General features: G+C 45.8%; 1 protein-coding gene and 1 long non-coding RNA gene across 3 annotated transcripts in view; one reads left to right on the plus strand and one right to left on the minus strand.

The window, feature by feature from the left end:
• Positions 1–1,189: 1,189 nt before the first annotated feature.
• On the minus strand, positions 1,190–4,548 carry LOC132415791 (uncharacterized). The gene is made up of 3 exons (XR_009517413.1): positions 4,436–4,548; positions 4,160–4,305; positions 1,190–2,369 (listed from the first exon to the last, which is right to left on the minus strand). It is a non-coding gene; the product is annotated as an uncharacterized lncRNA (long non-coding RNA).
• A 174-nt stretch (positions 4,549–4,722) lies between these two features.
• IPO9 (importin 9) overlaps positions 4,723–26,054 on the plus strand; it is a 45,823-nt gene continuing 24,491 nt past the window's right edge. Inside the window, exons 1-5 of one of the 2 annotated variants that reach the window (XM_059998889.1) lie at positions 4,723–4,900; positions 21,508–21,569; positions 21,789–21,875; positions 22,611–22,812; positions 25,609–25,697. In XM_059998889.1, coding sequence (XP_059854872.1) covers positions 4,738–4,900; positions 21,508–21,569; positions 21,789–21,875; positions 22,611–22,812; positions 25,609–25,697 — 603 coding nt within the window. In that variant the 5' untranslated portion in view covers positions 4,723–4,737. Of the gene's footprint in view, positions 4,901–8,513; positions 8,619–21,507; positions 21,570–21,788; positions 21,876–22,610; positions 22,813–25,608; positions 25,698–26,054 lie in introns of those variants that run through there. The other variant, XM_059998897.1, reaches the window with a different exon arrangement.

Here is a 26,054-nt window from a genome sequence, read left to right on the forward strand (position 1 = left end):
ATTACCAACCTTCTCACTCATCTATCCATACTCCTTAAGGACCCAAGACAAAATAGTGATTTTTAAAAAATTTTTTATTTCTTGCTTTCTGGTTTTCCTGGTTTGGGCCTAATCTCACCATTTCTTCACTCCTAGCTCCCTGAGACAAGAGGGGCACTCTTCAGTCTCTGAGGTCACTTTATTTCCTGTACTTTTCCAAGAGGGGGAAGAAAGCGGCGGTGACCTGCGCCTTCCCACCAGCACCTCACACACACCAACCCTGCACAGGGGTGAAAGTTGCCTGCGTGAGTGGGGCTTGGCCCCGTAAGCTGGGATCAGGGCGAGCCTCCATGCTGCGTTAGGGACCCTTTATTGCAAGGCGTTTGGGAGAGGAAGTGCACCTGTCCTAATCACACATTGACGAGGCATTCTTCCTAGGGCTAAAGTCATCTGGGTCACCAAATGTAACTTCTCATCATACCTTTTTCCCTTACCTAAGGGAAGCCTTACCTAAGCTGAAGCTAGTGAGTAGACTCTAGTCTACTAGTAAGCAACCCCCCTCAACGGATGGGATGAAATGTGCGCTTCCAGAGGGTTCACTAGTGGAACCCCAGTACTCTCTTAGGATGACTGATAACTACTAGTGAGTTCTGTCCACGGCCCCCACCAAAGAGGCCGTAAGAAAATGGTCATAGGGACACTGTGTTCCCAGAAGGCCAAAGCCTGAGGATAATGCCCTTTATGATTGAATCCGTTTTATATATTCATGAGCCCTCAGTCAACCTGATCAGGGGTATAGGGGGCCGCCACCTCGGCTTGCTCACTGCTGAGGGTCCCTGTGTGCGTGTCAGCTCCAGCCACAGACCCTGCGAGAGACGGCATAGTCTGAATGTGAGGACACCAAGAGACATTTGGAAGCTGCAGAAATACCAGCACAGTGGAAAATTAGCCTGTGTGTACTGGATCCTCCCAGTTTGGTGTTTTGGTTCTTAGTGGTTATGCCACGGAGAGTTTTGTGTGATAGGCATGGTCGTGGAAGTAAGTGAACACTTGGCCCCTTGATTCATCTCTTTTTTTTTTTTTTTTTTTTTGGCTGTGCCCCTCGGCTTGCAGGATCTTAGTTCCCTGACCAGGGATTGAACCCAGGCCACAGCAGTGAAAGTGCTGAGTCCTAACCACTGGACCGCCAGGGAATTCTCACCTCTTTCATTTCTTTTTTCTTTCTTTTTTTGCCTCCTCTCAACTATTTATTCTGATTTCTAGACAAGTGAGTTAATTGGATAGGCCCCCGTGACAGACATTCCCTACTCAAATTCATAGCTTTCTGCCAAAACAACATATTGTGTGCTGCTATATTTTCTGCGTCGGAACTGGGAGCTGACGCCCACCTCTTTCATTTCTTAATATGTTCTTACATATGTTTCCAGACCAGTAGCGTTGGCAGCATCTGAGGACTTGTTAGAAATGAAGTTCTCAGAACCCATCCCGGACCTGTTGAATCAGAAACTGGGGAGAAGCCCCAGTGATTCGTGTTTTAACGAACCTCTTGGTAATTCTGCTGTACACTACAGTTTGCAGCTCACTGTGTTAGGGAAAGCCAAGGGTCAGAGTCCCCACACTGGGGCTTTAGGACCAAAAATAAGGTCCTCGGTTATAATTCAGACTTTAACATTAGTTTCAGAGTGTTCTCGTGCTTCCTCATGATTCTGTTCTTCCTTTCATTTAACAGAAAGGACGGGTATGTGTGCCTTTGGGCAGAAGTTAGGGGGGAATGCTTGCATCTCCTAGTCAAACACAACCTTCAGAGAAAAATGTCATGGCTCTGAGATTCCTAGGGGCTTCCCAGGGGGAGGTAGTGGGAGAGCTCTTCCAGGTAGCTCTTCGGCTGGGTGACGTGTCTACTCAGCCTTTTTCTGGTGATATAATAGGATGAGAATGGCTTAAAAATGTGACTTGCATTTCCATGAAAACTTGTTTTCTTAGCAGCATCCCTCGCCCTTGCCCCAGTTCTAAAGGGCACTGCCAGGTCTGAGAACCTGCGAGAACCTCCTGCCTGCCCCCCCCCCACCACACACACACCCCGGCCCTGCTCAGTCCGCAGGAGAAAGGTTGAGGCAGCGGAGTACCAAGTCGTCGGGGTCATCCATCCTCTCCCCGCACCGGGACACACAACTACTCATGGCGACAGAATAAAAAAAAAATTTTTTTAACCTAAAAGGAGCTTCATATCTTTCCAAACTCACAGACCCCCACTGGTGGGGCCTTGTGGGAGATGAGGTGCGTACAACTGGTTTTGTTTCAAGTTTGTCCGTTTTCCTCATGAGAGCACTTGTGGGTGGAGGACGAAGAACCATCTGGCATTGGGCCTCCTGGGCTCGGGGACCAAGCAGCTGGAAGAGCACGAGAAGGCGAGTGAAGCGCTGCACTAAAGTCACCCCGGGCCCTTCGTCCAGCTCCTGCGGGCTCTCCCCGCATCCAGGCCATGTCTTGTGTCTCCAGACAGAAGATGTGGATGGGAAGGCGGGGGTTCCCATCCCAGTCCCATCCCAGCCCGTCTCTGGGCCACTGCTGTGCGAGGGCCTCCCACTTGCTGTTTTTCGGGTTTTGGTGTTTTTGTTTTTTTTTTAACAGAACAATCTTTTTCTCAAATGAATTACAGCCCCTGCTGGGTTCCTTTCCTTGTCCCTAACGCACCCGTCCCCGTTTTAGGCAGCGCTGTTTGTGTGATGGAATCTTGTTTCTCAAACGCATGGCGATCCTCAGGTGGAAGGTGGGCAGGAATCTTTGTAACACTTTTTTTTTTTAATTTATTGTGCACAAACCCCCAAACCTGGATATGTGTGTGTGTCTGTGTTTATGGTTTTTATCACTGGCCCTCCCTCTTTCAACCTACCCCCCTTTATATCTGATGTAGAGAAAGTGAGCCGTTGTACATAGTTGCGGTAACAATCATAAAGAGAGCTGGGCCGTGCCCTCGGTGATTCATCTTAAATAACAAAGTGGTTGAAAGTTAAGTCCATGCCGGGCCACAGAAGAGGCCTTCCTCCATCGCTGCCGGAGGCCCCTCACCTGGGCCCTCTGTCCATCAGGCATGTCTCCTCCCACCAAGAGTCACCTGTTTGACGCCATTTGCATTTCAATAAAGCTATCTTCTGTGTTGCCCTATTGCTCTCTCCAGCTCCCTCTGTCTGGTTTCTGTTTCCATTTATCTTCTGGCCTGTGCCTTTGATCGGGAAGGTCATTTGCCAAACCCAGAGGTAAGAGCCAGCTGCCTGGATATCTGATCCTCAGCCCTAAGCAGGACCCTCTCGGCCCCTTTGGTTGAGGGTGGGGTGGGGTCCTGCTTGCAGACTGGACGCAGCCTCCTTCACCAGAACTCGAAACGTCCAGCCCAGACCTCGGGGCTCTTTGAATCCTCCCTCCACTGCCTCGATGTTTGAAAACATACCACCCTCTGGACTTGCCTAAGTTTTCTTCTTGGGGTAAATGTGACTAAACCTCTGAGAAAAGAAGCTGTTCTAATAGAGTTCTGCTTCTGGCCACTGAAAGAAGGAAAATAGGAAGTCCTACTCTGCCCTACTGTGGAACTGTGGTGTCCAAAAGGGCATCTTTCCCCCACGAAATTGTGGTGACACAAGCCACCTCTGCCCTCTAGTAGGAGGTGGCAAGTGGGTTTAGAGCTCTCCTCAAAATAAATAATCGAGGAATCATTCTTTCGGAAGAATACTCAGCCGAGGTGACTTAATTCCTGTGATCAGCTTAGCCTCTGAAGTCTTAGAACTGGGCTAGGAATCGCTAACTGGTTTTCTTTGCCACTTGAGAAGGAGTCGTGGTTCCTAGAAACGTTTTCAAGACACTTAACCTGAACAGCTTACTAAGAAATGCCTGTTCCCATTTGCTCTGACCCTGGCACTCCAACGACAGCCCCATCCCTGTGCCGCCGCGTGCTTGCCCCTGCCCTGCCTGCACTGCTAACCCCTCTCTCAACAATCCTCTCCGCTTGCTCCAGGCTTTAGGAGTGTCTCTGCATCTTGAGCCATGTCCCCGAGCAGCCCGGGATGGCCATACTAACTACTTAGCCCTCCACCCTGTAAGGTCCAGCCATAGTTTCCCTGGAAAAAAAACTTTATACTTTCTCAGCTAGTAGGACTTATTCTCAACAGGACTTGTAAGCACTTACCCTGGACGGAATTCCCTTTCCCACGCCGCTCTTTCCTGGCCAGCCACGGTCCAACCTTGAGGTTGGTTCATCCACCTGAAAAACCAATGGACTCCCCACTGCCCAGTCGACGCAGATTCCTTCCCCCGACCTTTGGATTCCTGAGGCTAAGAGATGAAGACTCTCACTTGTTTCGGGGCAAAAGCGGTTGGTTTGAAAGAGAAGCTAATTCCGACCCTCTCCTTAAAGCCTCGTCCACCCATCCCCATCCCACCCTCTCCTGACTTAGTATCTTACGCGTGCAGAACCGGTGCATGTGGAGTCAGGGGTCACGAGCTGCGCTCCCGGCAAGGCTGCTCAGCCGCCGTTAAGCGGCAGGAGAAACCCCACTTCCTGGCCCCCCGGCCAGGTTCCTGCGGAGACGGTGCAGTTCTCGTTCCCGCGGCAGGTGGCGCTGTCTCCGGAGGCTCGGGCCTCGGCCCCGCCCCCGCGCGCTTGCCCGGCCAGTGCGCAGGCGCGGCGTCGCGGATTGGCCGCGCGCAGGAGCCGTCCGGCGGCAGCGGGTTGGGCCGCGGGGCTGGCGCGCGGCGCGGAGCAAGATGGCGGCGGCGGCGGCAGCTGGTGCGGCCTCCGGGCTGCCGGGGCCGGTGGCCCAGGGGCTGAAGGAGGCGTTGGTGGACACGCTCACTGGGATCCTGTCCCCGGTGCAGGAGGTGCGGGCGGCCGCCGAGGAGCAGATTAAGGTGCTGGAGGTGACGGAGGGTGAGTGAGGCGGGCCGTCGCGAGGGCGGCGGGTCTGGGCCGCGCTGACCACTGGCCGCGCTTCGGCCGGAGGCTGGGCCCGGGGAGGTCGGGGGCCGGGGAGGCCTGGGGCCGCTGGGGCCCGGCCGGGCGGAGCGCGGGGCCGGGGGCACCGGGCCGGAGCGCGAGGCCGGAGTGGGGGCGGGGACTGGGGCGGGGGCGCGTTCTCCGCCGGACGGTGGGCCTGGGCGCGGCTGTCAGCTGGGGGCCTGGCGGGGCCTCCACATGTTTCCCCGGGAATCAGTCATGCCTGTGCGGCCGCCTCCCCTCCCCGCCGCGTCCCCGCCGGTTTTCGGAGCGGCCGGCACTGTGCGGAGGAGCCGATCGTCCTTTGTCTTTGTGTCTTTGTCCCCCTCCTCCTATTGGAAGCTTGAAAGTGATGGAGGAGAAAACAAGCCGTTGGCTTGAGGTTGTCCTTCAGTTCCTGCCGAGCGGGCCTTTCTCCAGGCCCGGGGCAGCCACGCTCCGAAGAGCATTAGATCCTCAAACAGGAGGAGGGAAATCCGCTCGGGGTTTATGTCAGGAATACGTCTGGCCTGTCGGGGCTTCAGTGGCAGAACTCCAAACCTGCGGACTCCTCCAGCTCCGCAGGACGGTCCCACCACCTCTCAGAGTGTCCGTAGGAGTTGGCCCGCCTATGGACTGAGGGTTTTTATTGAAAAGAACTTAAGACAAAGCTCACTTAAATTTAATTTTATATTCTCTCGCAGCATGAGAGAGCTCTTGAAGAACTAAATTATCTCTATTGGAAATACGTTGCGATTTGGGATCTAGCAGGTTAAGGACCATTTTGAAGGTCCAGTTGTAATTGTCATTGTCTTGTGAAATGTCAGATCCTATAAGAGGAGCTGTGCACAGATTGACCTGTAGGAGTTATTACAGCCTACTAGGTGAAATTCCTTTATTCACGCTAACGTGTCTGCCTCCCCTGCGTGTGAAGGAGAAAGGGTGACAGAGCAAAGGAACCTCATCACATTCAAGTTGCTACTTGAATAAAGTTGAAGGTGCCCCAGGCATAGGTCTGGTGCTTTCCTACAAAAGGTGAACCTTCGCTCGTGTTTGAACTGTCCAGCAGCAGCTCCGATTGGGCTCTGATCCCTTCGACTCTAGCCAACACCATGGTCTCATCTAGGCAAAGTCAGTTATCATCTTCTTGAGATCTTCTTGAAGTTCTACTGTCCTACTTCGTCTTTTTGGGTCTCAAAATAAGAAATTAAACAGAAGTGCAGAATTTTGCATTTGATCTAGGCCACTGATGGGAATAGATTCTCTCTCTCCCTCTCACACACACGCCCCATAAGTTACCGGCAACCTGTTACCAGTGTGCTGCGAGCCGTGGAGAGGCTTTGACACGGAAGCCTGCTGTTGGTGACCCAGTAGGAAGGCATGTGACTCACAGGTTTGGGATGTGATGTGCAAGGTTGAATCAAGTCTGTGGAGTTGAATGTGGTACTTTGGACCCTTTGGGGGTTGTTTGTGTTTTTAAATAGTCTTATTTCTTTTGTTTATTGAAAAACTATAGAAATCCACCCCTTTCAGTAACCTCTTTTTGAGATGGCGGATGGTGATCCGTTTCCTCAGATACAGTACCTTGCTTCTCTCCTTTCCTCTTCTTGTGGCCTTTCACAAGTTGTTTTTAGCTGTGGGGTCCCGAGTACCTCCTGTCTTCTCTTCAGTCTGAATGTCACACATTTCCTTTGCGCGACCAGTTTCTTTTCCTTTAATGAAAGCAGAGTACATGCCTTCCCAGCCCGGCTTTAGCCAGCAGTCTGTCCTGAGGACGCACGCAGGGCATTGCTCCCACTGTTAGAACACCCTGCAGGCCTAGGCGAGCAGCCGTTCCTGCAAGTGAATGAATCTTCTCCACGCCTTTGGAGCTGCTTCATGTTTTAGATTTATTCTAGTAGAAGAAACCTTGCTTTCTGGTCCTAGGAAACACATTTCCTTAAAACTTGGAGTTGATGGGGGATCTGGGAGTTGGTGTCTATTATTATGTGTGTTCTTTCAATCCTTTTTTGGTTCCAAGAGGCCCAAGATTGGATGACAACCAGATCTGGTTGTGTCTAGTCCCTCTGTCCCCTCAAATAGCCACACTGTCTTTAGGAGCCTTATTATTGCCTCACGTGGGAGGCTGGTCCCAACTGATCCTGAAGATTAACCCATCTATTCCCTTTGACAAAGGGAACAATTTCTAATTTAATTTGGGGGGAAAGACACAGGTCAGCTGTCAACTCTCTGTTAAGTGGACAGATAAGAGAGGTGGCCATGCTCTGACCAAATTCTGGAGTAGAGGGGATTTTAAGAAGCAGTTATCTTAGAAAATTGAGGTGCCGGAGCCCAAAGTACGTCCAGGTCATTCAGTCTGCCAGCTGGTATTTTCCGGGAAAAACTTGCCTATTATCAGTTACCATGTTTCCCAGAATGGGAACCTGTCCTCTTAAGCCAAGAAACGGTATGTATGTCAGAGACCCACCTGACTTGTACAGTGGGCTAATTTTGAAAGGATGAAGATAGGCTGCGCCCACCAGCCTGCTCTCCTGGGATGGTCTTCTTCAGTCCCTGTGCTTGCTGTTTTCCCTAGTCACTTGGAATCTGAGGGAAACCCAGCAAACCTTTCTGACTAGTGAAAGCCTATTTCACAGGGCTCAGTGGCAGAGAAGATGGTGCCACTAGCCACCTTCTTCAGACAGCACTCACATCCTGAACTGAGAAACTTATTACTTGAAAGTTGGAGGTTCCTCTGCTATACAGTATTCCAACAGAGCATTGGTACCCTTTTGTTTCCTTAGGAAGACTGAGAGTTTGAGTTTTATCAACAGGGTTTGTAGGAATTTAGCTCTACCTCAGTAAAGTAAGAATTAGTCTGTTTGATCTGTTAGAGCATTCTTCTAATTCCATTTTGTTTACTAGGTGGGATCATATCAAGCATCTTATGAACACAGTATTTAAAGAGAAGGAAAGTTTGTGAACTGCCAAAGGTCTCTTACGTCAAAGTCTAATGTTCTCTCCTCAGCTTTATGAGCTCTTTTTCGTGTGACTTATTATGAGATCGTGACTTTTGACAATGTCAGCTCTCTTTTTTTGGTGTACTTATGCTTGACTTTTTTTACATCTTAGAGCGAAGTTATTTGCTTTTCTTTCCTCTCTGTTTACCGTCCTCTAAGAGCAGCCTCACCTGAGCGGTGGAAGGTGTTGCTTCCATTCTGAAGCTTTAATTCTCCAGGCCAGCCAGTGTAGCAGAGCCTTTCTTATATGACTAGATTTAGGCCCCAGGTCACTTTCTTCTTTTAGTCACTTCTTGTGTCTGTTAGAAATGAAGACATTTGGCCTTGACTTAGTCTCTTCTGTCTTGCTCCCAGCAGATGTGTCACAGAAGATACATTTTTTCTTTCCTCCCACCACCATTATATTGAGCTGGGGAGGGGGCATTATCTCTCCCTCGCTTTTCCTGACATCCAACGCTGCCGAGATATCTGTGTTGATTCCCCATCTTAGGTGCCTAGAGAGATGATCCTGCTGGTGGAAGTTTGCTTTCTGGTTCTCATGGGCGCTTTTCTGGCTCTCTTCCAGTGTAGCGTAAGCACTGTCACCTGCGAAGGGAGCCCTCCAGGATCCAGACGCACTCCTGGGCGTGTGGCGGGCACTGAGCCGAGCGGAAGGCGGCCACGCTCGGAAAAAGGCCAGTGGTGCAGTTTTCTTTTTCCTTTCAGCTGTGGTTTTGTGAAAAACCCTGTGAGAAAGGGGGACTTCTCCAGAGCTCTCCTCAGAACTCCCTCCTTCCCGGACAGTCCCTGTCCCCAGTTCTTCCTAGTAGGAGCCTTCCTGACTGTCCAAGCCTCATGTCTCCAGTCGACCCTTAAGACCAGGAGCATGTGTTTCTCAGTTTATCCTTTCTCCTCCATGCTCTCCTTTGGATCTTCCCTTCTCAGCCAAGTTATAGAAGGATCGTGTTTTTGCCAAGTGGGGTGAAATGAGAGAAAGAGGAGTGAGGAAAACCAGAGAGGGCGGCAGAGACTAAAAGGCTAGAGAATGATTAAGGGGAGAGAGCAAAAGATTCCTTAGGAAGTCAGAGGCTACCATTTTGGGTTGGATTAAAGGTTAATCCAGAACCACTTAGAGTCAGGGTACAAACCCAGGTTAACCCAACAGGTCTGTCCTTATTCACCTTGGGAAAGGGAACTAGAGAAATTAAATTTCTTAACGAAAATGGCTTTAGAAAGCTAACTTCATACAGCCCACTTGAGAATGTCCCCCTTTGGCCTAACTTCACAGATTGAATCTTAGTTTAATCTGTAATTGGTCCTTTTCAAGCAAGACAGAATAAAACAGCTCTGTCTGTGTCTCTTGTATTTTCCCTGCCTTAATCATTCCAAAGTAAGTTATTCAGCTGTTCTTTCTAATGCTTTCTAAAGAAATTATGTTAATTTCAGAAAAACTGGAAATCCCCCAACACACACTAACATATAAGGACTTTTTTCTTTATGGATATACTTAGTTATACTTCATCAAAGAATATCATATGATCTCTGTTAAGTGAATATCTGTAAGTAGGATTGTTCCTACTTCACAGAAGTCGTCAGTGGATAAGGCAGTGGTGTTGATCAGAGTTAAAGTAAGTCAGAGCAATTGAGGGTTTTTTCTGGCTTTTCATCCTGTGAGTTTTGCAGAGCACAGAGTTCATCGCCCGCACACCACCACTGTCACGTCTTGTCAGTGATGCTTCATACAGCTTTTAAGTAAACTAAACTAACTAAAAATAAAATTAGATTTTATGATAGGAAACTTTTATGGCGACTGATATCCTGTATTTCTAATGGGTATATGGTCTAGACAGACTAAATTAGGTTAAATAAAATAATAATTGATATTTTCCCTCATATCTCCCTGTAACCTAATGCACATGAGCTCTTTGTCTTTGAATTTGGGGGGTTTCCAAACCAGAGTTGATCGTGTCACTGTTTTTGAAACTCTGGGAGCCTGGAGGAAAGAAAATCTATTCAGTTTATCCATTCTGTTTGAAAAATTTGTCTTTAGATGATCCTCTTTGAAGATTTTCTTTCCCATTAAAGCTTTTGAACAGAGAATCATGTTTTTCGAACTTTCGAGCTTCTACTTTCGAACATGGAGGAAATAAAGTTTCAGAGAAAATCCATTCTATAATGCTTGTTGTGGGTATGAGTCCCCTGGCTGACTTAGGTTCCTGGGCTCCCACATGGATCTTAATCTTCTGATGATCCCTCACTCTCACCACCTTTTACAGTCTCAGTGATGTGTGACGCACGGTGCTTGGTGGAAATCGGGGTGTGATCTCTGATAGGTCCCTGGACAAGAGGAATTTAAAGATTATGTTATAGAATGAAGGGCTCCCAGTTGTCGCGACCCTCAGCAGAGTGCGAGCACTCCCGGCGCTCAGACGGAAAGCGTGTATTCACACTAAGCTTTTCTTCAAAAAGAGTGAACTTGAGGTTCTCAGGTGGATGAGAAAGGACCCCTGTGTAGAGTTTGCCTGGTCTTCCCGCTGTAATGGCTCTTCTGGTCGGTGGGAGTGTGGACTGACGGAGAAGGCCTGCTTCCTTCTCCCTTCCCCTTCTGTGAGCCTCGGCGCAAACCCGACGGCAGCATCTGTGCTTACTGGGAGGAAATTACTCAGATTAGTTTAAGCTTTATAGTCTCCACTCGTGTTTCAAGCCCTCCTCAAAAAAAGTCCTCATTTACACCTCAGTGTCTTTTTCACACCTTGTGATTAAAGATTTTGTTTATCTTGATCTCATTACTTTGTCCCTGTAGTGATGATCCAGAAATTGTACTCTTGGCAGGAACATTAAAAATGCATATCAGAGTGGTCCATGCAAAAATTATTGAAACAGTGCTGTAAAAGAAAATACTGCGTGGCCTGGATAATTTGTGAATATGTTTATAGTCATTCTGAAGGACCTCATATAGGCTCGTCAGAATTGGTTGACAGTATCCAGGGAGCTAAGCCTGGGGTAGACAGTGACGTTCTTAGCAGACTTAGGGCCATAAAGTTAGCATCCATTGTCACACCAAGTATCTGAAGTCAGAGGAAGTCTGGGAGCCTTACAGAGCGTTACAAGTGCTCTTTCTCTCTCTCTCTTTTTTCTTTTTTTTTGGCCACGACATGCTGGGATCTTAGTTCCCTGACCAGGGATCGAACCCACGCCCCCTGCAGTGGAAGCTCGGAGTCTTAACCACTGGACCGCCAGGGAAGACCCCACACATGCATTTTAGAGTGCTTTTTTCCATTAAACTTGAACATTGGTTGGTATCCAAGAGGTGTTCCTAAGTTATGTCTGGCTCATCTGTGTTTTAGTCCATTTGGAAAGTTGATTCCCATATCTTTGGGTTGTAGGCACCTACTGTTTATTCTGTTAAAAATGGGGTTTTTAGACTTACCAGAGGCTGAAGTCGCCAGATTAACCCTAAGAATTAGAATGGATTTCAGCATCTTTAGCGGTAATTCTGCAGGTGTGAAGTGTTTGCTTGTGATTTAATCACTTAATAAATGCTTTAGAAAGAATGTGGCGGCTTTTTCGGTGGTCTTGCGAAAATTCTCCTTTCCTGAGTGAAATGATAGGTGCCGTAAGGTTGTATCAGTAACTGAAGCCTAAAATAAGGGTGTAATAAGAAAGAGTTAAGAATCTAAGAATTCAGTAAGGTAGCGTAAATTAAAAATACAAAAAATTAAAATATAAAAACCAATAGCCTTCATATACACAAACAGTAAAAGGTTAGAGAATATAATGGTGTTTTTTTAAAAACCCTTTACAATAGCAACAAAAAGATTAAATACTTAGGAATAAAATTAACAGGAAACGTGCAAAAACCTATTAGGGGAAACTTTTTAAACATTCCTGAGAGCCTTAAAAGCAGACATGAAATGGAAAGGTGTGCGCTGTCCTTGGATAGCACAGCTCAGCATTCTAGATGAGTGAGAAGGGTTGATTCTGAAGTTCATAGAAACATAAGCTTGGAAGAAATAGCTCCAAAAACACCAAAAAAGGAAAACTGTGAGGAGGGACTAGTTCTACAAGACATTAAAACATTATGTAAAGCCTCTATAATTAAAATAAGCAGTGTGGCACTGGCACGCAAATAGGCAAATAGAACTGTGGAATAAAAAAGAAAGTCCAGAAGTAGACACGAGTAACTATGGAAATGTAGTATTGATAAAGGTGGCATCTCAGATCATTGGGGTAAAGATGGACCTTTTAATAAAGGTGCTGGGACAATTGGGTGGCCATTTGGAATTAGATCAGTATCTCACACCAGACAAAAAATTAGCTTCAAATGATTAGGAATCTAAATATTGAAAACATGAAACCATAAAAGTTTTAGAAGAAAGTATGGGTGAATTTTTCTTTATCCTTGGCATAAAGAAAGGCTTTCTAACTATGACTCAAAATCCGGAGGCAGTAAAAGGTTGATAAATTTGACTACATTAAAATTTTAATTTTCATGACAAAAAACACCATATAAAAAGTCAGTACCAACAAAACAAAATTATACCTAGGCCTATCATATTCAAACTGCAGAAGACCAAAGACAAAGAGAATATCTTAAAAGGAGTGAAAATAGTGCCTTACCCATAGAGGAACAAGAATTAACAATTGGGCTTCCCTGGTGGCGCAGTGGTTGAGAGTCCGCCTGCCGATGCAGGGGACGCAGGTTCGTGACTCGGTCCGGGAAGATCCCACATGCCGCGGAGCGGCTGCGCCCGTGAGCCGTGGCCGCTGAGCCTGCGCGTCCGGAGCCTGTGCTCCACAACGGGAGAGGCCACAACAGTGAGAGGCCCGCGTACCGCAAAAAAATAAAATTAAATTAAAAAAGAATTAACAATTACATTGGACCGCTCTTCAGAAGCCATATAAGCGAGAGAAGAGTGGAGTGAGATATCTCAAGTGAGGATAGAAAAATATTACCACCTAGAATTCTGTATCCACTGAAATCAGCCTTCAAAACTGAAGCATTAAGACTTTCTCAGACAAACAAAAATTGAGGGACTTCATTACTAGCAGACCTGCCCTGCAAGACATGTGAACAGGAGTTCCTGAGGGAGAAGGGAAATTATACAGTAGAAACTTAGATCTCAAAACAAGCTCAGAAGAAATAAATAGAGATGAAAATTTAAGTCAGAAGACAGCTGACAAAGTGAGAGAAATTTTCACAGCATATACCACAGACAAAAGGATAATATCCTTAATATATAAAGAACTCTTAAAAATTGAGAAACAAAGGACCAAAACCTCAATAGAAAAATGAGGGGGTGGGGCATGGACAGAGAACTCACCCCTCCTCCTAAGTGTCATTAAAAAGGCACTCAAACACACACAAATAGTTTAAAGTCCCTCATGATTTAGAGAAATACAAATTAAACAACATTAAGATATCATTTCTCCTCTATCAGACTAGCAAAAATTTTAAAGCACATTCTGTTGGTGAGGTTGTAGAGAAACACTTCTTTTTTTTAACTTATTTATTTATTTATTTATTTTTGGCTGCGTTGGGTCTTCGTTGCTGCGCGCGGGCTTTCTTTAGTTGCAGTGAGCCGGGGCTACCCTTCATTGCGGTGCGTGGGCTTCTCATTGTGGTGGCTTCTCTTTGTCGCAGAGTATCGGCTCTAGGCGTGCAGGCTTCAGTAGTTGTGGCATGTGGGCTCAGTAGCTGTGGCTTGCAGGCTCTAGAGCACAGGCTCAGTAGTTGTGGTGCACAGGCTTAGTTGCTCTGCGGCATGTGGGATCTTCCCGGACCAGGGCTCGAACCCCTGTCCCCTGCATTGGCAGGCAGATTCTTAACCACTGTGCCACCAGGGAAGTCCTGGAGAAACACTCCTTAACAGTGCTAGTGGGAATGCACATTGGTGCAGTCCTTCTGGAGGGAAATTTGGCCACACCTGACAACACTACAAACACACTTTTGACCCAGCAGTCCCAGTTCTGGGAATCTACCCTGAAGATACACATTTAACAATATAAAAATACATGCTGCACACTATTATTTACTGCAACATTGTTTATAAAAGCAAAATAATTGAAAGCAGTCTAGCTGCCCATATGTAGGAAAATGGCTGAAAAAAGTATGTGTATCCATACAGTGGTATATTATGCAGCCGTAAAAAAAGAATAAGGAATCTTGAGGAACTGTTTTGGAATGGTTTCCAGATTATAATGTTAACTGAAAAAAAGCAAAGTGCAAAAGAGTATAATACACTACTTTTCATGTAAACAAGAGGATACAAGAAAATACACATGTATCTGCTTGTTTATGCAAAAGAAATACCGAAAAGACAAACCAGAAACTGATTGGTTATCTATGTGGAGCGGCTGGGGAGAGGATGGAAGGAAGTTGTTAGGGATGAGGAGGGAGCATATGCCTTCTTGTGTAGCTTTAACTCTGAGAATCATAATATAGTTTTACATACCCCCCAAAATAAGTAAATAATTAAAATCAAACAATGGAAGGGTACAATTAGTAACACATGAACCTAACTGTATTACAGATGAACAGTGTAACTACTACTAGGTGTTGTGGGAGGAAAGAACTAACCTAAGTAACTTTGGAAAACAGTATTTTGGTTTTTTGTTTTTTAAATTTTGTTTATCTTTGGCTGCGTTGGGTCTTCGTTACTGCTCACGGGCTTTCTCTAGTTGTGAACAGGGGCTACTCTTCATTGCGGTGCCTGGGCTTCTCATTGCGGTGGCTTCTCTTGTTGCAGAGCATGGGCTCTAGGTGCACGGGCTTCAGTAGTTGTGACGTGCAGGCTCAGTAGTTATGATGCATGGGCTTAGTTGCTCCGCGGCATGTGGGATCTTCCTGGACCAGGGCTCGAACCCGTGTACCCTGCATTGGCAGGAGGATTCTTAACCACTGCACCACCAGGGAAGTCCCTGGAAAATAGTATTTTGACTGTATATTGTAAGACTCAAGTCAAAAAGGACTGTACACAAAAATTATACTCCAGTTAATATATCTGTTTTCTACAAGTGTTAATAGTTCTGTAATTAGTTTCTGTGTATACTAAGATTGAACAAATAAGTAATTTTATTGTAGATAATGAGAGCCAGATTTATCACTATCAGAGAAAGCATTACAAATAAGGAGGACAAGCAGAGTGAACCTTGAGATATTGGATTGGCATTTGAGTTATCAGTAGATAGATGGATGGATTGGCAGGCGGATGGACAGACAGATGTATGTGTAAGCATGGGTTAGTATGCATACATGTGTGTCGTAGTGCTGTTCTCTGAGAGGGCCTAGGAGCAGTGACATGCCAGAAACAGTGAGCACACCTAGCGCCCAGATCTTGATTTCTAAATAGCATTCTCCACTAAAAAGCACCAGGGCTCCTTGGAGGAAAAGTTGATTCCAGGGTTTAGGCAGAGAAAATACAAGGTGAGCCTAGAATATATCCTGTGATAACAGAATATAAGGAAGGGCTTGAAAAACGATGGGAGCATGTGGAAAGGCCTGCAAGAAGGTGTGCTGGCGACCACAGTGGAACAGCTGAGCAACAGAACAAATAATGAGAATGTTGGGTTAAAACTCATGAAGTGAAATGAATAAGCATGAGTCCACACGGGTCGAAATAAATAAAGGAGACAGGACAGTGCTTCCTTACAAAAGAATTGCTAGTAATTAGTAAGTGTAAAGAGAATAAGAAATACAAAAGCACCACAGGACAAACAACACAGTAATAATTGTTGCAGGCAGGATCCACAGATGGGTGCTAAAATCAATCAGTGAGTGTTTGAAGAGAAACAGGATATGAACATAATCTCTAAGTATCTCTCTGAAGATTTTTGTCATTTGTAAAGGGAAAGACAGTACCTTTACAGTGGAAAATCCAGCAGACCGCACATTACCAAGTGGTCATGGTTAACATTACCAATAAGAAAATTTATCAACATTATAATACGCTAAGGACACAGCATCACTTCCCTGATATTCTTGCCAAAAATGAATAACCTCAATCTGATCATGAGGAGACGTCAGTCGAATGAACATCAAGATGTGTTCTACGAAATACTGACCGTTACTTATCAAAAGTGGTCGGGTCATAAAAGACAAGGAAAGAATAGGACTGTCACGCATTGGAGGAAACTGCTTTAAGTCTAAAAATTATTTCAAAGTTAAACATTAAAAAAAATAGGCATAGGGATTTCCCTGGTGGCGCAGTGGTTAAGAATCTGCCTGCCAATGCAGGGTACACGGGTTTGAGCCCTGTTCCGGGAAGATCCCACGTGCCATGGAGCAACTAAGCCCGTGCACCACAACTACTGAGCCTGCGCTCTAGAGCCCATGAGCCATAACTACTGAGCCCACCTGCCACAACTACTGAAGCCCGCCTGCTTAGAGCCCGTGCTCCACGACAAGAGAAGCCACCACAATGAGAAGCCTCAGCACTGCAGTGAAGAGTAGCCCCCTCACCGCAACTAGAGAAAGCCCGCGCGCAGCAATGAAGACCCAACGCAGCCAATAATTAATTAATTTTAAAAAATAGGCATAGGGGCTTCCCTGGTGGCGCAGTGGTTAAGAATCCACCTGCCAATGCAGGGGACACGGGTTCGAGCCCTGGTCCGGGAAGATCCCACATGCTGCGGAGCTCCTAAGCCTGTGCGCCACAACTACTGAGCCTGCACTCTGGAGCCCGTGAGCCACAACTACTGAGTCCACACGCCACAACTACTGAAGCCTGCGCGCCTAGAGCCCATGCTCCGCAACAAGAGAAGCCACTGCAATGAGAAGCCCTCGCACCACAACAAAGAGTAGCCCCCGCTCGCCGCAACTAGAGAAAGCACACGCGCAGCAACAAAGACCCAACGCAGCCAAAAATAAATAAATAAATAACATTAAAAAAATAGAGCAACCCAAATACAAAAGAGAACAATATGAAGGAAAACATTTAAAAAGAAATAGGCATAGATTATTTTCAGTAGTTTTTCACCTGCTTACCTGGATAAGCCTTGAACATGGAACATTGCCTGGAACAACTTTTTCCTGATATTAAGCTTTTGTATTGTATAAATACCCTTTGGATGGCTATTTCAGTGGAATCTAGTTATGATAGTTAGCACTTACCATGGAAAGTAACTTTAGTTACATCGATAAGAAAGCCAAACAGTGTACTCATGATGGGCAATAAAAATAATAGGACAACAACTGGTTTTTTTTTTTCTTGTGATGAAAACTTTTAAGATCTAGTCTCAGCAACTTTTCAGATATGCAACACGGTATTATTAACTGTAGTTGACATGCTACATGTTACTTCCCCATGACTTATTTATTTTATAACTGGAAATTTATACCTTTTGACTCTCTTCACCCATTTTGCCCACCCCCCCATCTCCAGCTTCTGGCAACCACCAGTGTGTTCTCTGCGTCTGTGAGCTTGTTTGTTTTGTTTTGTTTTGTTTGTTTGTTTTAAATTCCACATGTAAGTAAGACCATATGGTATTTGTCTTTCTCTGACTGACAGACTTTACTTAGCATAATGCCCTCAAGGTCCATCCGTAGTGTTGTAAGTGGCAAGACTTCATTCTTCTTTATGGTTGACTAATATCCTATTTTGTGTGTGTGTGTGTGTATCTGTACTCACATACATACATACCACGTACATATTCTTTATCCATTCACCTATCGGTGGACACTTGGGTTGTTTCCACATCTTGGCTATTGTAAACAGTACTGCGATGAACATGAGGTGCATATATCTTTTTGAGTTAGTGTTTTCATTTTCTTTGGATAAACACCCAGAAGTGGAATTGCTGCCTTAAATGGTAGCTCTATTTTTAATTTTTAGGGGAACCTCCATACTGTTTTCCATAGTGGCTGCACCATTTTGCATTTCCACCAACAATGCACAAAGGTTCCCTTTTCTCCACATTCTTGTCAACACTTGTTATCGCTTATCCTTTTTAAAAAAAAAATTTATTTACTTATTTGGTTGTGCTGGGTGTTAGTTGTGGCAGGCAGGCTCCTTAATTGTGGCTCCAGGGCTACTTAGTTGTGGCATGCGAACTCTTAGTTATGGCATGCATGTGGGATCTAGTTCCCTGACCAGGGATCGAACCTGCACCCCCTGTCTTATCCCCTGCAGGGAAGTCCCGTTATTGCTTATCTTTTTGATAATAGCCATTGTGACAGGTGTGAGTTTATCTCATTGTGATTTTGATTTGCATTTCCCTGATAATTAGTGTTGTTCAGCATCTTTTTCATGTGTCTGTTGGCCATCTCTAGGTCTTTAGAACAGTGTATATTCAGGTCCTCTGCCCATTTTAAAATCCAGTTGTTTTACTTGCTATTGAATTGTATGAGTTCTTCATATATTCTGTATATTAAACCCTTAATAGATACATGATTTACAAATATGTTCTCCCATTCGGTAGGTTGCTTTTGTATTTGGTTGATGGTTTCCTTTGTTGTGCAGAGCTTTTTAGTTTGATGTAGCCCCACTTGTTTTTGTTTTTGTTGCCTTTAATCTTGGTGTCAAATGAAAAAAAAATCACCAAAACCAATGTCAAGGAACTTACTGCCTATGGTTCCTTCAAGCAGTTTTATGATTTCAGGTCTTTTACATTCCAATCTTTAATCCATTTTGAATTGATTTTTGTGTATGTTGTGAGATAGTGGTCCGGTTTCATTCTTTTGCATGTGGCTGTTCAGTTTTCCCAGCACCATTTGTTGAAGGGTCTCTCCCTTCCCCATTGTATATTTTTGGCTCCTTTGTCATAAATTAATTGACCATGTATGTGTGGGTTTATTTTTACGCTCTCTGTTCTCTTCCATTGATCTGTATGTCTGTTTCTATGCCAATACCACACTGTTTTGATTACTACAGTTTTGTAATACAATTTAAAATCGGGGAGCGTGATGCCTCTAACTTTATTCTTTCTCAGGATTGCTTTGGCTGTTTGGGTCATTTGTGGTTCCATGCTGATTTTAGAATTGTTTGTTCTGTTTCTGTGGAAAGCGCCATTGGAATTTGGATAGGGATTGCCACGGCAGCTCAGGGCCCAGGCTTTAAGCCCACTGATCATAGCTCTCAAGTCGGATGGTGAGCCTGTTGTAACCTGTGCACCTGCCACGACCAAGCAGTTCTGAAAGCTGCTGTCCATTCTCAAAAAAGTGCTGTCCGGTAGGAAGAATGTGAGTCACATGAACGTTTTAATCATCTAGTAGCTAAAGGGTAAAAAAGAAACAGGTAAAATTCATTTTTAATACTGTAATCATTTAACCAAATGTATGCGGTGTATTATTTCAATATGTAATCGATATAAACTTTACTAAAATATTCCACAGTATTTTGTTTCATACTGCGTTTGCAGTCTGGTGCATGTCTTACATTTCCAGCACGTGTCAGTTCTCGGAGGCCGCATTTCGGGTCCTTAGTAGCCACTTGTAGCTGATGGCTGCCATATTGGATCACGCAGCCCTGGAAGGCAAGATGCGAAAGTTAGGGTGCGCTCTTGGCCTTACATTCTGCTTCCTCTTTTCACAAATATATATTTGATAATTTACTCCTTTGCAAGTATAAATTAGATCTAAATTCAAACTTTTTTTCTTGTGGTAAAATACACTTAATATAAAGTTTATCATCTTAACCTTCTTGAAGTGCACAGTTCAGTGGTATTAAATACATTCACGTTGTTGTACAGCCCTCACTGCCAACCATCCCCATTTCTTCCTGTAAAACTGAAACTCTATACTCGTTAAGCAGTAACTTTCCAATTCCCCGTCCCCCAGCCTCTGGCAGTCACCATTCTACTCTCTGCCTTTATGATTTTCACTACTGTAAGTACCTCATGTAAGTGGGTACGTACGTACTTGTCTTTTTGTGACTGGCTTGTTCCCCTTCGTGTACTGTCCTCAGGGTTCATCCATTATAGCAGTTGTTTTAGCCTATTGCAGAATTTCCTTCCTTTTAAAGGCTGAGTAATATTCCATTGTACATATAGACCACATTTTGCTTATCCATTCATCTGTTGATGGTCGCTTGGGTTGCTTCCACATTTTAGCTCTTATGAAATATGCTGCTGTGAACATGGCACACAAATAAATATCTCTTCAAGACAGTGCTTGCATTTCTTTCGGGTATATACCCATAAGTGGAATTTGCTGGATCATATGGTAATTCTATTTAAAAATTTTTAAGGAGCCACCACTGTACTGTTCTCCACAGTGGGTGTACCCTTTTGCATTCTCACTAACAGTGCACAAGGGTTCCAGTTTCTCCACATCCTCTCCAATGGCAGTTTTCTGTTTTTTTGATGGTAGCCATCCTAATGTATGTGAGGTGGTACCTCAGTTTTGCTTTTCATTTCCCTAATGATTAGTGATGTTGAGCATCTTTTCATGTGCTTATTGGCCTTCATAAATCTTTGGAGAAATGTCTGTTCAAGTCTTATGCTCATCATTTAATTGGGGCATTTTGTTGTTGTTGAGTGGTAGAATTTCTTTATATAACTGGATGTTAGTGGCTTATTACATACCTATTTGCAAGTTTTCCCGTTCTGTGGGTAGCTGCTTTTATGCTGTTATAGTGTCCTATGATGCACAACATTTTTTAATTTTCATGAAGCCTAGTTTTTCTTTTGTTACCCGTGCCTTTGGCGTCACATCCAAGAAATGATTGCCAAATCTAATGTCATGATGTCACGAAGCTTTTGTCCTATGTTTTCTTCTAAGAGTTTCATTGTTTTAGGCCTTATTAGGTCCTTGACCCATTTTGAGTTAATTTTTGTTATGGTGTGAGGTAAGGGTCCAGCTTACTCCTTTCGCACATGGATATCCAGTTGTCCCAGCACCGTCTGTTGAAAAGACTGTTCTTTCCGCACTGAGTGATCTATTCCATCGATCTGTACGACCGTCTTTATGTCAGTACCGCACTGTATTGATGGCTATAGATTTGTGTGAGTCCTCCAGTTCTGGTCTTTTTCAAGACTGTTTTGGCTATTTGGGGTCCCTTGAGATTCCATATGAATTTCAGCATGGGTTTTTCTGTTTCTGCAAAAATCCAATCATTGGGATTTTGATAGGGATTACATTGAAGGATCTAAATTTTAATTTGGGAGTCAGAGTTGTTTGTAGCCTCCCAATATGCATTTCGAGATTACTACTTACGTTGCTTGTTAGAAACTGCTCACTTACAACAGTTGTAATTTTAGGACTAAGCCTGTGAAGGCCAGATTTTCTTAGACCTAATCATCTCTTCTTTGGTGGTGTACATCTGGACAACTCCTGAAGTCTCACCTTTTAATTTTCCTTTGGGGTTAGATAGCAGCGGTTTTTGGTTAGATACTACGTGCATCGCTACCTTGGAAGGCGGAGACGGCTGTGCAGCGGTTGGAGGAAGTGAGAGGTGCTGGACTGTTCATCGCGAGCAGCCCTGCCCTGCTTCTCTTGCTTAGAGGAGCCAATCTGAGCAGTCATCAGCACTCTTGGAGCCACTGAATCCTCTGAAATCTTTCCTGTTGGCATCAGGGTTAGAGCTCAGTAAACCACTATGGCATTCCTGGGCGCTCTTGGACTCACAATAGACTTTTCCCTTCCAGAATTTGGTGTTCACCTGGCAGAGCTGACCGTAGATCCTCAGGGGGCATTGGCGATCCGTCAGGTAAGTCGAGACTGATTGGCCCAGTTTATAAGTAATTTCCCTTTACTTGGTGAAACTTTCTTATGGGAAAGTGAAAGAATAAGGCCACTTTATAAATAACTTAGAATTTTATACCAGATTTAGATAGACTTCAGATGAATATATCGGGCCGTGTGTACGATTTGTATGTGTGAAGAGAGTCTTTTTCTTGCTGTGCTACTTGGCTTACTCTTTTCACAGCTGGCATCAGTCATCTTGAAGCAGTACGTGGAGACTCACTGGTGTGCCCAGTCGGAGAGGTTCAGGCCTCCTGAGACCACAGAAAGGGTGAGGAGAGGTACTCGACTTGTCTGCCTGTGGAGATAGATGGTGAGGGCCGTTCTCTGACCACAAGGAGCTATCAGAAGGCCATGGAGTGACTGGTAGCTGGCATTGCAGGAGCCATGCTACAGATGAGAGAGCTCGAGTGCCAGGCGGACCTGGGTGCAGATGCCAGTTTGCCTTTTACTAGCTATGAAATACTCAAAAAGTATTTTAACTTCTAAGCTTCAATTTCCTAAATATCTAAAATTCCAACTTTAAAGAGTTGTTTGAGGGTTACATGAAATAATGTTTCTAGTTAGTCCAGTGCTGTGCAACCGTGCTGGGCCCCCAAGAAATTGTGAGGTAGAAGGTCTGGAGCAGCGCTGTCCATTGGAGCTTCCTGCGTCATGGAAACATTCTGTGTCTGTGCTGTCCAGTACAGCTGCTGGTCACCTGTGGGTGCTGAGCTCCTAAAAGGTGGCTAGGGCAGCTGATGTGCTGAATTGTTAACTTCATTTAATTTTAATTAATTTACATTGAAATGGCTGCATGTAGCTGGTGGCTACCATAATGGACAGCATAAGTTTAGAGACCATAGTTAGACTCTCTGGATGAATTACTTGTCCAGTTGGCGTATTGGAGTTTTCCATAGATATGCAGTGTCTTGTACACATTGCTTTTCCAGCATATGAACTGGATAGGACTCTGCCACTCACTTATAACCTGGTCTAATGGCAGGTGGGCTTTTCTCCTCTCCAGGCAAAAATTGTCATCCGGGAGCTATTGCCCAATGGCTTAAGAGAGTCGATAAGCAAGGTGCGCTCCAGCGTGGCCTATGCGGTGTCAGCCATCGCTCACTGGGACTGGCCCGAAGCCTGGCCCCAGCTCTTCAACCTGCTCATGGGGATGCTGGTGAGCGGAGACTTAAACGCAGTCCACGGCGCCATGCGAGTGCTTACAGGTATTGGAGACCATCCCCTGGTTTTGCCCCCTGGATCCCACGCATCACCCTCCCTGCTGCTCCTCCAGCTGTCACGTCCATGGCTGTCCTCCCGAACCGGTGACACTTCCCAGGGGACGAAGTCGGTGTTGTGCTTCCGCCACTGCGAGCCCTTCCCGCTCAGGAAAGAGTCAAGTGTGGCGGTTACGCACGCAGACTTCAGTTCACAGTCTGGCTTAACCTTGACCCAGCCTACTTCGTCTCTTGAGCTTGAGTTTCCTTGTGTGTAAAATTCAGGTAATGATGGTGTCCACCTCAAAGGAGCATTAGGCGGTATAAGTGAGCTAATCTGTGTAAAGTGACCTGTGGTAGCACACTGTGGATTTTAGCCATCATGATTAGATCATTATTATATATTATTTTTCTACTTGGTTCAACCAAAGCAAAGTTAAGAATAGTCAAGTTGAATTTTTATGGAGATATAAGAAAGAAGATAAAAACAGTCCCACTCTGCAATCCTGATCTTCGTTTGACCAGCTTAGAAAAATATGTAGTCTTTGGTGTATTTTCTTTCTTTCTGTTCTGAGAAGTTGAGAGAAATACTTGAACTTTGAGTCCAAGGAGACTTAGTGAACAGCTCTTCTAAGCTTAGCTAACCTATCAGTCCCTCATAGGACCTATCCTTAAATACCCCCAGGTATGGCCTGAGTCTCCCAGTCTCTTGCAAATTCTGCCCTGCTTCCTGTCCCCCATGTGGGGTCACTGCTCTCCTTTGCTTTCAGGGAATCCTTATGTGGACCTTAGCCACTGGGTACTGATCTGTTAGAAACCACATTGTTTTCTGTTTATATAAGTTTGCGAAAGTCTCACCCCTGTCTTACCACCTCCTCCGTGATCTGCTAGCTTACCTGAAAGGTATTCTTACCTAGTTAGGAACGCTGTTACAACCTTTTCTGAGTGTCAATCAGTTTACTAAACTTGGCATTTGGGCCCAATTTTACTAGTCCATCTAATATTGATAGTAGATAATACCAGTTCTATGTCCAAAAGCAAATCGCCCCTCTCCTTTTGTTTCAAACCCCCTCTTCCCGTGCCCCAGCTGCCTTTTTGCACCACCCAGTGTATTTTTATTGATTACATGTGACGGGTGCTCAGGGCATAGAGCTGACCTTATTGAAAAGGTCAAATGCTCCTTGCTCAGATGCTCCCTGCCCGGCTTATTGCCCTTGTTTCTCTTGTACGGCGTATTATTCAGGTGATTTCTCCTACCCCTCTCCGTGGAATGAGCTTTCTAGGATTCTTTTTTTTACGGTACGTGGGCCTCTCACTGTTGTGACCTCTCCCGTTGCGGAGCACAGGCTCCGGACGCGCAGGCTCAGCGGCCATGGCTCACGGGCGCAGCCGCTCCGCGGCATGTGGGATCTTCCCGGACCGGGGCACGAACCCACGTCCCCTGCATCGGCAGGCGGACTCTCAACCACGGCGCCACCAGGGAAGCCCTAGGATTCTTTACTTACAAGCTCATGATGCCAAAATAACAATTAACAGACCTATTTTCTACTAAGGAAAGGAAGCCTATTCCCTTCCAGTCTTGCAACACAAAGTTCAGCTTCTTTTTTAAAAACCTGGAGAAAAGAATAGTTGTACGTTTGTATATACAGTTGGCTTGCTCAAGAGCCCTTGTTGTGCTTAACTAAGGAAATCACTGTTCAGTGAGATGACCTTTCTGTCAGCCACACACCTTCACGTGAGGCTGGGCCGCGCTCCGGCAGCTGCAGCTCAGGTGTGCGTGCGGGGAGCAGGGCACTGGTGTGGGGGCAGGAGCCCGGCAGGAGAGCGGGTCTGACTCTCGTCAGGGCTGTTGAAGGTGCTGTCCCAGTCTCTCGAATGTAATAAGGCTTATTCCCATTACACTTAGCTGTTTATCAATGACAGCTAAGGCTGATGGTGTGAAGGAAATGCAGACACAGCCGCCAGGGCTTGAAATGAGTGATCCATGAGCCTCAGCTTTCTCTTCGCTCTCAAAGAGCTTTGGAGACTGATGTCGCTGGCATCCCATGCTTTTTCTGACCTGATGAGTGACTTCAGAAAACTTACTTTGGACTTCAGCTTGTAAAGTGTTGATAAATTGAGGCTATCAAGAGTGATCATGAGAGTAATGAATGTGGTTGGTTAAGCAGCAGAGGCCACTGGGACTCAAGGGCTTGTATTCCACGCTCAGCGACACAATCCAGAGCCCTGCTTGCTGTCTCGGTGCCTTGTGAGGTTTTGGAAGTGAAGGGAAGGCTGGGACCCACACTTGCCTCGCCTTCCTCAAGTCTCATTCCGCGGCCGGGGTGCTCTTCGCCACCGTCACGGGGTGTAAACCTCCTTCTCTTCCTCTGAGCAGTGGCCTGACCTCTAGGTCAGTAGACATCGTCCCCATCTTCAGGGTGGAGCTCAAGCCAGGTAAGTCTGCACAGACTTGACTGTGTGCATCAGAACAGCTTCTTGGGCAGGGTATTGAAAGTGGAACAAAGGTGAGACGCCTCCAAGTGCACCTGGATGGTGACAGTGGGCACAAACTAGATTAATTCCGAATTTTCCTAAGGCAACCTCACAAGGATTCTTACACAGTTCCGTTACAGGTTTTCTTTCTTAATCTCGTGTATTCTCCTTTATCTCTGCGTTCTCTTTCCCTTCTAACCAATAATTGACACTACTTCCGTACGCCAGGGTAAGTCTCCCAACCAGTGTCTTTCCCTGTGTGCCGCCTAGAAGCAGTTCAACAGTTTTCACGCGGAATGTCTTTGTAAAGCGGGGCTTTCTTCTCTGTAGAATTCACTCGAGAAGTCACAGACACCCAGATGCCGCTGGTTGCTCCTGTCATTCTCCCAGAGATGTACAAGATCTTCACCATGGCCGAGGTACGAGTCTCAGCTGCGCCATCCAGCAGGCAGAGCTGCTCGGGCTCTGGCCAGCCGCCCCCGCTCCGGGGGCGCCCGCTGTGTTGGCTGCCGGTCCCCAGACCTGAAGACAAGAACTGACAAAGACTGAGCTGGGATGATACTTAGGCCTTCGCTTGTAACTGCGAGGACAAGCCTGTGATGAGAGCGTGCAGTAGCTGCAGCCTCCCCTCACATCTCACCCCTGCTGCCTTGGTGCTGCCTTGCCTCTCACGGGGCAGCCCACCCAAGCTTGTTCGCCTCAGCCGAGTACTTGGAAACGATTCTACCCCTGCACTGCGCCCGATAAGCCCTTCCTTTACTCTGTATGCGTTTGGT

This window comes from Delphinus delphis, chromosome 1, assembly GCF_949987515.2.
Source record: "Delphinus delphis chromosome 1, mDelDel1.2, whole genome shotgun sequence".
Lineage (NCBI taxonomy): Eukaryota > Metazoa > Chordata > Mammalia > Artiodactyla > Delphinidae > Delphinus > Delphinus delphis.